At 32.4% G+C, this 17,286-nt stretch overlaps 1 protein-coding gene across 2 annotated transcripts in view; it reads left to right on the forward strand.

The window, feature by feature from the left end:
* Positions 1 to 17,286, forward strand: part of LOC101887814 (tyrosine-protein phosphatase 69D) — a 148,606-nt gene that overhangs the window by 77,734 nt on the left and 53,586 nt on the right. For both annotated transcript variants that reach the window (XM_005189019.4, XM_059131500.1), the window contains exon 3: positions 5,334 to 7,171. In XM_005189019.4, coding sequence (XP_005189076.1) covers positions 5,334 to 7,171 — 1,838 coding nt within the window. The remainder of the gene's footprint in view (positions 1 to 5,333; positions 7,172 to 17,286) is intronic.

The raw sequence follows: 17,286 nt of genomic DNA on the forward strand, positions 1-17,286 counted from the left end.
TAATGACTGGAAAATAAACTAGGGTCGATGAAGCATTAAAAATACTTGTATGTTCATGCGCACATGTTTTTAAAATGAAAGACGGTACGGCGTCTGTGCCCAGTGAGTTGAAACATTTCAATATATACTATAAGAGTAATTTACACCATTAGTAGAATATATGGAATACGAACTTTGAAAATAGTCGGCAAACACGTGTTCTATTTCTTTAGATTCACATGATTCTCTACTACCAAATATCATAATACTAGGAAATTCGCGGACTTTTTGTATTAACGAATTTGTAAAAGTTTTTAGGATTTTTTTGACTGTTTCTCATCTTGACTATAACATTTAGAATTTTCAGTGTTGTATGTATTTTCAGCTTTTGTAAAATTATTATAGTAGAGTTTAATATTTATATAATTAAATTTTTTTTCATTATCTGCTTTTTATGTAACGTAAGCGTTCAAGTTGTGGCGTAAACCAGGCTGGACTCATATCACAGCACAATTTTACGAGTGGGACTGTGGTTTCTAATGCATTGTTCACTATTTTATAAGAGTTTGAGTTACGAAAATTAATGTCAAAAACACAATTTATATTGGCTAATATAGAACGCAGCCGATCAACGTTAGTCTTGCCAAAGTATTGCTTACGAGATTTAGGTTGAAATGCAGTATGTAGATTTTGGATATTACTAAGGTCAATGATAATCATAAAAGTGGCTCCTCTGGCTCGGAGAAGGAAGTACTACACACAGAAGATGTTACAATTGAAGAAAAAGTTAAATCCCATATTTTTTTAATTTTAAAAGTTAAATCCATGTCTCTCTGAAGACCAACATTTTGGAATCGCACTATTAAGACCTCTCACGTTTCGATAGAGACGGGATAATGATTTAGTTAGTTTTTTGACAAAGGTAAAACTGAAAGACTAACCGGAAAATGAACGGGGGTTGTTCGTTCCCTAAATACAAATTCACCTACTAACAATCCTTCAGGCCAGAAATTTCGGTTAACAATTTTAAAAGATGAAATATCACGGGGGTTGGGACTTATTCAATTTAAAGATTTTTGTGTCATTTTCAGGCATGTTCTGCAATTTTGTTTTTAGCTACGATCGAATGTTATCAACCGTGGTATCTGGATGTAATCGGGCTACAAATATAGTTTTACGCGGCCCAACAACAAGTACGTTGATCAGCAAGCAAAGGCATAGGGGTTACGTTATTAATGTCTGTAGTCTGTAGAAAAGTCTGCTTTTCATTAATACCGATAGGCATAGGAATTCCGTTGTTAACGTCTGCTGAAACAGACATATTATTAATATCGGAAGCATCTGCAAAAACAGACAGATAATTAAAAACGTTATATTTTTATCTTTATCTGCAGGAACAGATTTTGTTTCTTTAACCGATGGAGGCTTGATTAAAATAGGAGGATTGTTCGGTTCTGCAGTAACAGTAGTTTCATTCAACGGTTCCGTAGAAGGTAGAGAAGATAACGTTTGCTTATAAGAGTTTGTCGGTAGAAGTTGAAGGGTTACTATAAGCAATTGAACTGGATGAGTTATCAACAATTACGGGCACTCCTTGAAATGACTCTAAAAGTTAATTTCTAAGGGCCTACAATCGGGATTATCCTATTTGATCCAAACTTGGTACATCGTAATATTTTTGTCAAACTTAGATCGAGTTCGGAGATGAGCAATATCGGTCCACTCCTTCTGGTACCTCCCCCACAAAAGATATCAATTTTCAAAAAAATATTTTCTGCATAGAAAGCGAAACGATAATCCGATTTTGATCTAACTTTGCAAATCCTAATATTTGCGTCAGTGCTAGGTCAGGTGCGAAAATGGACAATATCGGCCCACTCCATCAAGTACCTCCCCACAAAGGGTCAACATTTTGAAAAATTAAAACTCTTATAAAATGTGATATAAGAGTCCGATTGTCTCAAATTTCACACATCCCATTATTTCTATTAACACAATATCTGTTGTAAAGATGGGATGTATCGATGCACTCCTTCTGGTATCTCCCCCACAGGGGCTCAACATTTTGAATATCCATGAAGCTTATAAAACGCGTGGTACTTCACCCACAAAGGTTCAACATTTTCAATGCTTTTATATCTCAAAACTTGCGAAACAATACACCGATTTCTTATAACTTATCTAAATGTTTCTCTCAACAAGAAACCTAAGATGAATGTGGAATTTATGATTTCGCATAAGATTGGATATGAATGTTGAATTTTCATATAATTTTTCCAATACCATCTGTATTAGATGAAGTATGAAAATGGTAACTTTAGTCGACTCTACCTTCCAACTCACACGTTTTAACATTTTTTAAAAATGATAACATACCTCATATAAGGGAAGGAAGTAACCAATATAGTCCAAAACTGACATGTCGCAGTATTTATATCATATTTATTTAGGTCCGATACGAAATGGTCAATATTGGGCTATTCCTTCGGAACCTACGCCATAGACGGTCAACAATTTGAATGATCAAAACAGAAGCCAACATATTTTTAAATAATCGAACATATTTTTAAATAATCGAATATTTTTAATAATCGAAAATTTTCAAAAAAAAAAAAAAAAAAAAAAAAAAAAAAACAAAAATTAATTAAGATGGAATATATCAGTCCACTCCTTCTGGTACCTCCCCCACAAAAGATATCAATTTTCAAAAAAATATTTTCTGCATAGAAAGCGAAACGATAATCCGATTTTGATCTAACTTTGCAAATCCTAATATTTGCGTCAGTGCTAGGTCAGGTGCGAAAATGGACAATATCGGCCCACTCCATAATATTACGACGTACCAGTATTAAAAAAAGTTTGATTGTTTTGATAGTAATTCTGATATTTCAAGCCAAACAGGTAGACCTTTGCACTTGAAATTTTTTCAAAGGGAAGGTGAGAATACATGAAACGCTTTTCTGATTGGCTTAAGCTGGCTGGCTTCTTCGGCAAAGAACAAAGAAGTATAGGGCCGAAATCGAACTAAGTCAACCTAAAACTCCTTTGTTCCTCTGCGAAGAAGCCATACGATGACTTAAGCCAGCCAAAAAAGCTTTTTACGTACTTTCACCTTTAACCTACGTTGTCTTCATTGAACCATGGATGCATCAACGCTTGGAAACAATTCAGTTGTAATCTTAAATGGGTGTTTTTTTTTCTCTCACAATTTGTTGATCAGAACGGGCTGAAGTTTTCACGGCCTTCATCTATTATAGACTGTTACTACTGATCCAGTTTCATAAAACCCACATAGTATACGAGAAATCACAGAAATATTTATGAAATATTTCTGGGAAATCATAATTTGCTGTTTTATTCATGTACAGTATTTGCTTCTAGCCATATTTAAACTTTTTTGGGTAGTACTTAAAAAACGAAAAAAAAAAATTCAGTTCTCAAGAAATCAATTAAATGAAATAAATTGGTATTAATATTCGAATATATATATATATATATATATATATATATATATATATATATACACATTAGATGTGAAAGTGAACTTGGGGATACTCCAATGGGGACTTTACTTAAATAAATGTTTATGGGGCAATTATCTGTATGATGGTTTCCTACCCCAAGGTAGTATATATACAATTTGGCTTAACTCTTCAATTTTTTCAAAATTTTTTCCAGTGGTACGTATTTTTACACTGATCCCGGGAAACCATTTTTATCATGGGGGACGGACCCGGGACACCAGATTTTTGACCCGAAAGCTTATGAAAATACCTATCCAACAAGTGGTCAAATGGGAGTTGAAAGGTAGATGTCAGTTAACATCGTATTTCGCTCTTATTTCATTTTTTTTGGTGAAAAAGATCCTTACAAAGTTTGTCCATAGAATGTACTATTACTTTAAAATTCGATTCCATAGAATTTTTTTTCGATTTTTCCCGATTTGAGAATTTTTGCAATGAGATCTCTTTTTTCTTTTAACTTTGGTGTGACCGCGTTAAATAATTTCGATATCATCTATTCCGTTTCGCCACCACATAATTCGGTACTGCACTTCCATGTAACCCGACATCAATTTCAGTTCTCAAGAAATCAAGTCAATTAAATAAATTGGTATTAATATTCGAATTCAAAAATCTGACTTATGTAAGCGGCACAATTTTAATTATATGTAATGACTCCATAGTAATTTCTAAATAGAAATAAATATTCATGGTAAAAATGAAAATAGATGTTCACCTAACTTTGGTTTTAGATATTTTGAATAGCCTGATCTTATTTTTCGGCGATAGGCTTTAATTTGAGTGTTAAAAACCTATATGATATAGAAAATCGTATATAGAAAAAAATCTATAATTTAAAAACTCTGCTCAATTTTTGGTCTGTAATGAGCTTTGCAAAATTTTCATTCAAATGAGTTGTAATTTGCAATTTGTATTTCCAACGTTTGGAATACCGTGATGTGTGGTATTTGGTTTTGCCCACCTCATAATTGAGGGCTAAATGATTTAAGAATAGTTTAAGATAATTACTCTTTGACATCCATTGCGTAAGAAATAAAATAAATGCATACGTGGAAAATTGTCTAAAAGATGGTTCTCTACCCAAGAATAGCCTAAATACAATTTTTTTGCCAAATCAGTTGATCAATCAATTGACGTATATATATATATATATATATATATATATATATATATATATATATATATATATATATATATATATATATATATATATATATATATACGTCAATTGATTGATCAACTGATTTGGCAAAAAAATTGTATTTAGGCTATTCTTGGGCCCTTGAGGGAGAGGATAAAGCTTGGCCGGAAAAATTGGATTTTGCAATGATTTTACTAATATTCTCTTTGGCAAAAATGAAAAAACTTGTAGAAAGACTGCAAATTTTGGGACTCAAAACTATGTACCAACGGTGTTTTCCATATCTAGTTTCGAGACTAATATACTAATACTAAACGTATACATGAGTACACACTTCCAAAACAATCTCCTTAGATCGACTCTACTCCTCTACCTTGATACCCAATCAAATTTCAAGTTTTATGGTTTAACGTTCACATATTACAAAATGGTATTAAATGTAGTTGAATTTAGTACTTTTCGTACACCTTTAGCGCGAATTTCCAAAAACCCTTTAGTATATCTATCATACTCTCCATCAGTGACCCTCATCGTCTCTTCGAACCAACCTCTTCCAAAATTTCAAGCTTCTAGCTTCAGCCGTTTCGTGTGGGCGTTGATGAATCGTTAAGTTTTACTCTTTTATTAATATACATATATATACATACATATATTTTTTAAGAAATAACACTCGAACTTCCTTTTTTCAGATTTGTCCGCGGCATATCCAAAACAAATAATTCGAACGATATATCAGAAATGCAAGAGATGTATGAATTTTACTTAACCATAACTGAAGTTCGAATAAGTGATGAAGGCATTTACACCTGTGAGTCTATGGAAACTGGTTTACTCAGCAAAATATACATCCAGCCATACTTGAATACCAAAATTGTTACTCCTAATGGACAAAAAGTTAAACAAAAAATTGGAAACCCTGTGAAATTGTATTGCGAAATCGAAATTTATCCACAAAATCATACACTAAAAAAACAACTCAAGTGGCTAAAGGATGAAAATGCATTTAGCTTCTTGGATCAGTCTTCAAGTATTGATCATGTGAACGAGACGTATGTAAATTTCACGTTAGAACTAACAGAAGTCTATAAAAAAGAAAATGGATCGTACTCGTGCGTCATATATGGTCTTAACGGGGATGAAGTAACAAGAAATAATATCGCCCTTCTGGTTATGGATGTGCCAAAAGTTAGCATTGACTATGTAAAAGCTGTTGGTGCCAGTAAGATTTATTTGAATTGGACACTTAATGATGGAAATGATCCCGTTCAAAAGTACTTTATCCAGTTTTTACAAGAGGGCAATCCAGATTTAACATACTATAAGGACGTTATTGGTGGGGGAAACACTTCTTACGTTTTGGAAAATTTTTTGCCAAACACTAGTTACGTACTGAGAATGTCAGCAAAAAATAGCATTGGTAGTGGTGCACCATTCCAATACCCAATGCCTGTCCAAACATTGGAAAAGGATCCAATTTTTATACCTAAAGTAAAAACGACAGGAAGCACAGCATCCACAATAACAATTGGTTGGGACCCTCCCCCAATCGATTTGATTCCGTACGTTCAATACTACGAATTAGTTGTGGCAGAGGCAGGAGAAACGCCTAAAATAATTGAAGAAACCGTATATCAACAAAATTCTCGAAATCTTCCGTATATGTTCGATAATTTAAAAACTGCTACAGAATATGAGTTTAAGGTACGAGCATGCAGTGACTTAACGAAGATGTGTGGACCATGGTCAGATATAGTAAATGGAACTACAATGGATGGGGTTTCATCACAGCCTTTGGATCTCACAGTCACTTGCATTCACAATAACATGTCAAAAATAAACACTGTTGATATTAGTTGGCGGTATCCCCAGAAACCAAATGGTAAAGTCGTCTCATATCAAATTCATTTAGAAGGGGTTTCCGCTTATAGACTAAATGGAAAAATGCAAAATGAAACTTGGGGGCCAAAAATTAGACGCATCGATGAACCCCATCACCACACCAGTTATGATGGCGTTGTTTCAAACACAAACTATACTGTTACTATATCGGCAATAACACGACATCGAAAAATTGGAGAGTCTGCAGAAGGTACATGTACCATGCCAGTGTCTGTGCCTGACGTAATTAGTAGAGTCATTTGGACTAAGGTTCGAGTAAATAATAACAAATGTGTATTTAAGGCCTTTATACCTCGTGTAAGCGAAAGAAATGGCCCAATATGTTGCTATAGACTGTATTTGATTCGAATGAAGTACAATAACGTTGAATTACCTCCGCCAGACAAAATCAACATATCAACGTACCAAGAAGTTCACGCTGCAAATAATTCCATGGGTGGTGCATATCTGGCGGAAATGTTTTCTGGAGACAATTTTAAAGCGGAAATATTTCTTGGTGACGGAAAACGGTTTTTTGAATATACAGCCCACAGCAGTAACGACGTGGACAGCGCCTGCTTCAAATGTTTGGAAGGTGAAAACTTAATAATGAGTAGTCCAAAAACAATTGCAGCGAAAAATACATCAAGTAAATATATTTTTGATTTTTTGATTATACGACAGTTTTAAAGACTTATAATTTCTTAAAAAATTACGGCTTGCAACTAAAGCTCATCTAACAGCTGTTGTAAACTTTTCCATCCATTTTACTCAATTTACTTTTTTATTAATTAAAGATAGTTGAATGAAATATAAAAGGTCAAAGGTCAATAATATTTCCAGTTTTGACAAACTATCCAATGTAGTATTTATGGCTCCCAATGTGTAGAGAATTTGTACACCACAACTTTTACAAGAAACATCTTGATGTCTGTGATAAAACCATTATAATGGTTTAAGTTTTAACACAGAGATATTTTGAGATCTCAACGGGTATTTTCTTTTTATTATTTATTTTTTTATTACAACATCTATATAATGATCACTACTCAATCTTACGTTATTTACATACTATCTTTATTGATGATTTCGGCCTACAGATTGAGTAATTTCAAAACAGAAATGTGATCCGGCATATTTTAAAGTGGTCCTAATCACATTTCCAGCCACTTGGCTCTATTTATGTTTCTAATTTATGTTTCTATCATCTATATTTCTAAAGGTCTTAGAATTCCTATTGATTTAGATATATATTTGAATTCTTTACACCTGTTAGAAGACCATCGTACGAGGTATTTACACTTCATGATTGTGGGTATCGCTCAGCCTAACGCTACTCTATTTCCACCATGCTATAGGGACATATTGGTTTTGCTATTCATTTTATAAAACCACAAAATATTTTATCAGATTAAAATTCTATGTCGATAGAGCTGAAATACATCCTACCAGGTCAGTACGAGGTATATAAAAAAATTATCCCAATACCAAATTTTTTTGTATCCAACTCTATGCCTTCCATAAATAAAAAGTTTAATACCATTAAGTACTTTAATACACTTAAGTACACTTAAAAATCTCAAACCTCTCGTTAACCCAATATCAAATTTAATATCATTTAGTACTTTTTGTATACATGTAGTGCGCATTTCCAATATTGTCCCTTTATTTAATTACATTTTAACTTTCTAGATCCATCCACCTCCTAACCGTACTTTTAAAACATAATGTCACGGCTTTAGCTCAATCCCTTCTCTTAATTACAAGTTGTATTATTGCTTTTTAGTACTTTTACAGTTATTGTTGTTGTATATTGCGAGTTTCAAATACCAAAGTCTTTTAAATATATGGCAAAATACCGAAAATTGGGAGGTACTGTTATATGGAGGCTAAAGAAAAACATGGACTGCCAAACATGTTTTGCCACCTAATGTAGCACTTACTGCAAGCTATAAATAAAAAGTTTTAATTAATCCGATAAAATGTGGCCTTAATCGCCAAAATACCGAGCTACTGTTTTGTGTGGACTATACGAAAACGTAGAACAATGTTCTTCAACAAAAAGTTGAGCCTATTTTAAATCATAAATGCCAAATTTTAAACAATTCCTTTTAAAAATATGTCTAAAATCATCAGAATACCGAATATCTGCAGGAAACGTTATAAGTAAATCTGTATAGACAATGTCCTGCCATTGGAGGTAGAACGAATGTTATGCAAATTCAATGAAAATATAGAAAGTTTGATGTTCACAATTGTCGTGAGGTTCGTGGGGGTGGACTTCGAGGATGGCGCTCATACTGCAATGGTTAACTACATCGGCGACTACATTAGTATGAATGCTATTCAGGCCTCCCTGATAGGTTTCCTTTCTCTTTTATGGTTGGGTTTCTCTCTCTAGATAATACAGATTCTTCCTAACACGCCTAGGTGGGGGAGTTCTGTACACCAATAAATGGTTAGGATGACTCACACGGTAACACCCAATCAGGTACTGCAACAGAAACATATGCTTATGCTGACGTAAGAAAAGAACCTTCCTCATGTAATTGGTCCACTGGAGTCATGAGTAGGCAAGCTGTTGCAATTTTCTGATAGGTTTGAATACTTTTCTAATGCGTTACACTCTAATTCGCAGACCGCACTGGAGCCCGGAGCTAATCACACCCCGCTTCATAAGTGTTCAAAAAGGTTTTCTTATCCGCTTCGCCCTATCACTATCGAGGTGCTCGACAAATTGACAATTAAAATGACCATCGCACCTTTTCGGATTAGTCACCATTACGACATTAAAGCTTAAATATTATCCATAGTTTACTCATATTGGGGTTGCAATGTTGCAACACTTATGTTAGCTAAATTAATGACGTTATTAATAGATGTAAATCGAAAAATAAGAAGAATTATTTTAAATAGAAGTTGTAAAAAATTATTCATATTTTGATTTAAAACATTTTCGCTCATAAAAATTGTAGGATTTCCACAAAGCTTCAATTGACAACTACCCTCAATGTTGGCAATATTCCTTACTAGCGACATCAGCATCATCGTTTGTTTCTTTTCGTTCAGCCGACAGAAGAGCTTCTGTCACAGAGATTTTGAACTCTAGTTTCTTTGTTTTGCAATCAAGTAATTTAATTTCCACGTATTCATTCAATTGGAAAGAGCACTTCCAGTTGCCACATCAGCTTCTAGTGCACAGTGATCTGCAGGTCTACAGTATGGTATAAATGAAAATAGATTACCTGTACACAAGGTAAATATTTATTAAGTTAAAATAATGTAAAAGAATCTGAAAAAGGCTTTACCTGTATCACATGCACCATATTTTATAACTAAATCGAATTGACTTGTCTCTCATGAACATTGTGCAGCTGTGTCTTCCAAAATATGGAACAATTTGTTCATCAATAGATAGCTTTTCGTTCCAAACATAAAATGAAATAAATTTCCAATTTAGAATGTCGTAATCTTTTTTACCATTAAGATCTGAAGACTTTGATGACCAATAATCAGGAACATATGACAGAGTGGGATATTCAGATAATATTATCCCAATGAACCGTTTAAGCACCACCTCATCCAAATTAAAGTTGTTTTTATTTTGTCCCGCATATACATTTGTTTGTTAAATAATATGATCACAGACTTCGTCATTAAAATATGCAAATATAGTTTTTAGTTCAGTTTTTGGTCAGTCTGTAGCTGGTTTTTGAGCTATGTCAAAATTGTATTTATTTTGAATTCTTTTTGTCCATTAAGGTTTTCTAAAATAACTTGGATTCACATTTGGGCTTCCACGATGTTGAGTTCTTTGAGTTCGATTTTAGTAATATTAATTCTTTAATGTAACTCACAATAGACACATAATTTTGTGTTAACTTGAAATATGAAATATATGATATAAAATAACTAACGGTATTGTCACAGCCAGTGCGAGTCACATTTGATACACAGGAATAACTATAAGGGATAAGGGACAGCCTTCGTGATTCCAAACAGTAAAGTTTACACATATGTTAAGCCAGGATTGTTCATGTAATTCATGTTTGTTTATTTTGTGGAAGTCACATTTGATACAAAAAATTTAACTAGGAGATAGGTGCTAGCGCTCGAAATGTCGAACAATCAAGTTTACACATATGTAAAGGCAATGGTTTAAAATCTTAACAAATGAAAATGGTTTAATATCTTAACAATAATTGCTGATAAGTAATTCATATATTTATTTAATTTTTAATGTTATTTAAAATTAATTAAAAAAGTATTTAAAAATATAAGTTTCAGAAATGTAACTCTACCGTCGAAGGGGATTTTTAATGTTTTTTTGCAATTGATGAAAAAATGTTAATTTTTTAAATTGTATATTTTTCGTTTATTAATAAATCTTCAAACAATCGAAGTCTAAAATATGTTGAAATTAATTTTTTCTTCACTAACTGGTGTATGCCAAATAAAAAATAGTTTTTGTAATATATATTGATTGAAGCACTTGCAACACTTTCGGTTGCACTGTGCTGTGTTATGGTCTATATATATTTTTTTTCGAACGCCTCATATTCCCACCCCTGCCGACCGAGGAGGCGACCTCCCTTTACGTAGGGATCGCGTACACATCATGATCCGCATCATTTAGTAGGGAATTAAAAATCAAATAATAAAACATGTATTTTTATTGTTTAAAAATAGAATAATTTTATTTTAGATTTAATAACTTACCAATAACTTACCATTTAATAACTTACCATACCAAAATCTACATTACAGTACACAGAATTAAAGACAACACACATTTTACTAAGAGGTTCGGCCATTGAATAATTCCTGCGGTGAAAATCAGTATATAAATATTGGTAGTATCAACTAGATCTATACTGAACATTAATTCTAATAGATGCGATTAGGAAATCTGAAGGCATATTACCATTAAATATTATTACAAACATGCAGTTTAACATAATACGTCTGCTTTTAAGGGTAGGCAATCTAATCAATCTTAGCCTGCTAGCAAAAGAAGGCAAAACAAAATCACTATTCCAACGTAAACTTCGTAAGTCAAATAGCAGAATTGTTTTTGTACGGATTCTATTTTATATGAGTATATTGCATAACGGTATTCCAAAATAGGTTTGACAAGAGACGTAAATAACTGTTTTGTTATATATGGATTTATTTTGACTTTTGACCATTGTTATTACATGGCTATTAAAATTTAATTTTGGATCCATCAAGAGGCCAAGATCGACAAATGAATCTACAGTTGATAATGAATGACCGTCATTATTATATTGCAATATCAGAGAAGAAGATCTAGAGAAGCGCATATGCTTGCATTTGCTTAAATTTAAATCCATACAATTTAACCTACACCATTGAAAAAGTATTTCGAGTAATTTATGGAACAGGTAAATCGTTGATAAATAAAAGAAAGAGGACCGGTCCAAGGTGACTTTCTTGCGGAACACCCGATGGAACGTTAATCGTTTTGGATAGATGCCCTTCAAACACAACTAGTTGTGATCTATCTTGTAAGTAAGATTATATCCATTCGACTAAGTTTGTGTTGAAACCCATATAATTTAATTTATATATTAGGAGTTCATGGTTAACAAAAGCTTTACTAAAATCAGTATAAATTGTGCCAGTTTTTTTACGCTGAACAAATTCTTTTGTTACTGTTGACATAAATTGTATAAGATTTTTTGTAGTTGAAAGACCACTACGAAAACCATGCTGATATGGACTCAATATTGATTGAATTTTCAGTGAAATTTCTGCAGTAATTTGAACAATTGTGGAATGGTACTTAATTTTGCAATAACTCTATAATTTGACACATTAGTAAGACTACCAGATTTATTTAAATGTATAATATAAGATTTTTTCCAGAAAGTAGGAAGGTGACCAAATTTAAGTGAATAATTAAACAATATAGTTAACGGAAGTGCTAATGTTTCTGAACAATATTTAAGAATTATATTAGGTATGCCATCCGGGCCTGGACATTTAATCGATTTCAAACTACGCAGACTTTTGGACACCTCTTGAATAGAGTAGGTTGTGGCGAAAAGAATAAATAAATAAAATATAAATTTTAATAGCCTTTATTCAAAAATGTAATTTCTAAAATTGGTTTGACAGTTCATTGTTCCAGTAGCTGAGTCGACGCGATTTCCTAAATTCTTCTATTATGTTTTTAACTTTAGTCAATTTACAAATAACATCGGTTAGCGCTTATCGATGTTTTCTTTATTTTGTGGTTTATTGTTGTATTCTTTCCAACACATTTGTTTAAGGTGCACAATATTTATGATGAATGAAGGAATCTTTGCATGTACACTTGTATATATGTTTTAAATTTTTTTGTACCCTTCACCATAATATGGAGGGTATATTAAGTTTGTCATTCCGTTCGTAAAACCTCTAAATATACATTTTAGACCCCACAAAGTATATATATTCTTGATCAGCATACAATTCTAAGTCGATTTAGGACTTTTCGAAAATGTGCCATGTACGTCCACGTTTTGGTATAACCCACATATAATAGTAACTCCCAATATTCGGCATTTTGGTGATTTAAGCGACATTATTCACCAAAAATTTTTCAAATTTGGTATTTGATGTTCATAATAGATAGCACAGTCAATGACAGAAAATTGTTAGTGCAGGTCCACGTCTTCATATGGCCTCCATATAACTGCACCTCCCGATATTCGGTATTTTAATGATTTTAGCGACATTATTCACTGGAATTATTTCAAAATTGGTATTAGAATTTCGTAGCGGATACTACAGCCAATGACGGAAAATTGTCTGTGCAGGTCCACGTTTTTTTATAGCCTCCATATAATGGTACCTCCATATCTTTGGCATTTTGTTGATTTTAGCGATATTATTTACCGGAATTGTTTCATATTTGGTATTTGATTGAAAAGTAGGCGTGGTCATTTTTTTTACATAAAAACCTAACTCGGGGTAGGACGAACATTAAAAAATATATATATCCAAATCGGTCGAGCCGTTCTCAACTGATTCAATTACAAACAAACAACAATTGATTTGTATTATAGATTAAAAAGTAGGCGTGGTCAGTTCCTCAGCCCTAAAGTAAGTACTTAGTATTGGATGGAAAGCCAACAGTATGTCGTGTAATAATTTTCAAACCGATATCTTCATAATTTTGGCAAATATAAGCATTTTAGATAAATCGAAATAGTGGGCGTGAAAGTAAGCGTAGTCAATATTTTTATACCCTCCACCATACTATGGAGGGTATATTAACTTTGTCATTCCGTTTGTAACTCCTCGAAATACTAATGTCAGACCCAACAAAGTATATATATGCTTGATCAGCGTAAAATTCTAAATCGATTTAGCCATGTCCATCTATCTGTCTGTCTTTTGTAATCACGCTATCTTTCGAACGAATTGAGATAGAAGGCTAAAATTTTGCACACGTGTTTATTTTTCCAGTAGGCAGGTTAAGTTCGTAAATGGGCCATGTAGGTCCAAGTTTTCATATAGCCCCCATATAACAGTACATCCCGATATTCGGTATTTTGATGATTTTAGCGACATTATTCACCGAATTTGTTTCAACTTTGGTTGATGAAGTTCGTAATGAATACTACAGCATAAAGCAGAAATATGTCGGTGCAGGTCCACATCTTCGTATAGACGCCATATAACGGTACCTCCCAAAATTCGGTATTATTCACCGGAATTTTTTCAAATTACGTATTTAGAGTTCGTAATGGGAACTACAGTCTGTGATAGAAAATTGCCTATGCAGGCCCAGGTCTTCGTATAGGCCCCATATATCAGTACCAGAGGGCTGCAACGAGTATCCAAAAATTCAAGCACACTCGGTTTCGTACCTGATTTTTGTTGATGCTGTCGTTTAGTTTGATCTGAATGAAATGACCGTTTTCGCTTCGGATCGAATCGAACGCTCAGTTTGAATCACTTCACTCACAATCAACAATGAGTGTTCGAGACGGTTTGATGTGTTCAGCAACATGAGTTGATCGAACACATGAATGTAAATGAGCAATCACAACCGTGATTGTCTTCTTTGAATCGAGTTCGCTCAGCGTCATTGTTTATTCAACCATTCAATCAAGTTGGGGCAGTTTATTTTAACTTTTTTAATATTTGAAATGGAAGAATATTAGTTTTAAGTTATTATTTTCTACTTGGAGCATAATTACGTTATTAATACTATTCATTGGCCTTGGAGGGTTTAGTATTATGGTATGAAATAAATAAATAAATAAATAAATATTGTGGTAGTGTGACCGAAATTGATGCAAGTAGAAACTACACACGGGTAGGTAAACGAAATGGTCGAAGTTTGTGAAAAATCTTGACCAATATTGTAACAAAAAAAAAAATATTTAAACATTTTTAGTTTACTAAATACCAATGATGTGTTTCTTTATTAAAAATATTATTATTTTTTTTTTTCTTTTTAATAAGTTACTGAGGTCTAACATACGAAAAACCCAAATAAAATGAAAAAATGTTATGTTTATTAAATATAATTTGCACCAATTTCTTTAATGGGAACAGCTTTTAGTTATGAAATCCTTAGTAAAATTACAATCATGATTTCGCTCAGATTCGAACATTTGTGTTTTAATCAAATCAAATCACTCACTTAACTAGGATAAATAAAACCGATCAGACTCATCATACATGATCGACCCGTTATGAACAATTCAACATAAGTTCGTAAACAAATAACTCATGTGAGCTGTTTGATTGTGAACACAAAACTTCGATAAATACATGTTTGATCACAACTTTATCGTATGACTTGAGCAACTCGAATGAACATGTTACATCTGACCGACTGATTGAATTTGATTGTATTTCCACTGTGTGTGATCAAGCCTACTCGATCATACTCATCGCAGCCCTCTGATCAGTACCTCCCTATATTCGGTAGGTACAATACCCACCGAAATTTTTTGAGATGTCGTATTTGACGTTCGTAATGGATGCTATAGCCTGTGACAGAAAATTGTCTATACTGGCCCAGGTCCTTGCACAGCTCCGATATAACGGTAAATCGCTATATACGATATTTTGACGATTTTAACTACATTATTCACCGTTTATTTCAAGTTTCGAATTTGAATATGGCAATGGCTAATGGCAAACAATGCCTATGTAGGTCCACGTCGTATAGACCCCAATATAACGGCAATATTCGGTACTTTTAAAATGTTAACAGAATTTTTTAAGGATTTTATTTATTGAAAATTTACAAATTCGTTCCAATTGGTGGAGAATATTCAAAGTTCGACACCGCCGAGCTTACTGATTTTTAACTTGTTTTCTTTAAAAACCTAACTCGGGTTATGATGAACGTTTGTACAAAACATTATGCAAATCGGCCCATATATATATATATATATATATATATATATATATATATATATATATATATATATATATATATATATATATATATATATATATATATATATATATATATATATATATATATATATATATAACATTATGCAAATCGGCCCATATATATATATATATATATATATATATGTATATATATATATATATATATATATATATATATATATATATTAAGCCTGACAATTTTGCAACAACATTTTGAAAAAAACAAACCTTTTGAAAAATGTATACCAATGTGATGATAATAAATACAAACAAAAATTATTATATTCAAAATAGAATTGCTTTAGTAGAAAAATATATTTTTTTTTTTGTTTTTAGATATAACATTTTCAATAAAAATGCATATCAATTCCATTTAGTTTATTGATAACTTGGTTTTAAATTAAAATTGTAATAAAGGTATTGTTCAAACCATATAAGAGTTCTTATTTCAATAGCTTCGGAGTCAACAAGCCTTCTTATAAATAGCACTCGATTTAACGAATTTTTCAATTTAACGAACAGAACTTATTCACTTTCAACTCCAAAAATACAACAATATCAATTGCGGAAGTAAAATTAGTATAATATTTCAAGGATTTCTGCTCAGTGCTTGCGATATTTCATGATTTACAAAAAGTATGTTTAAAAATGTTGTAAGTTTGCGTTACGTATTCCCAACTATCTACAATTTGAAATTTGATGACGATCTTTTTATACCCGAAAAATTTTTCTTGTGCTTACTTGTTTTGTTAAATATTTCAATCAAAGAATCAACAAACCAAAGAATCAACAAGAAAACGAATAGAAGAAATTTCTGAGCCGAAACCAACATACACAAAACGATAAAAAAAATTAAAAAAACAAATAAATATCCATTTTTTTTGGATATTATCCTTTTCGGACCAGAGACAATTCCGAATTTGTATGAATCGTTAAAATCAATGCAGCGGTTCTTAAGTTATAAGCGTAGTAACTACTTTGTCCAGTAGTAGAGCGAATGGGACTATTATTAAGAAAAAGAATTTCTATCCTTCCAAAAATTCTTCCCAAACATTCAAGATACCTTATATAAAGGTACCTGATTTTACCATATTTCAAAGGATTTGGCTAAAAATATGTATTTGGGGGTGAAACTCTTACACAAAAATTACAACATATTTAAAAATTTTAGAATTTTCTCCATGTAATAGTACCCCCTCAAGTCCACCTTTTGGCGGACAAACAGACCGACATGGTTAGGGGGACTATGAGGACTCTAATGCACAGTCTAAGATGTTAATGGGTTTAAAAAATTTGTATAGCACATCCACACATTTGAAGCCCACGGTTTAAATA

Source organism: Musca domestica, unplaced genomic scaffold, assembly GCF_030504385.1.
Source record: "Musca domestica strain aabys unplaced genomic scaffold, Musca_domestica.polishedcontigs.V.1.1 9, whole genome shotgun sequence".
Taxonomy (NCBI): Eukaryota; Metazoa; Arthropoda; class Insecta; order Diptera; family Muscidae; genus Musca; species Musca domestica.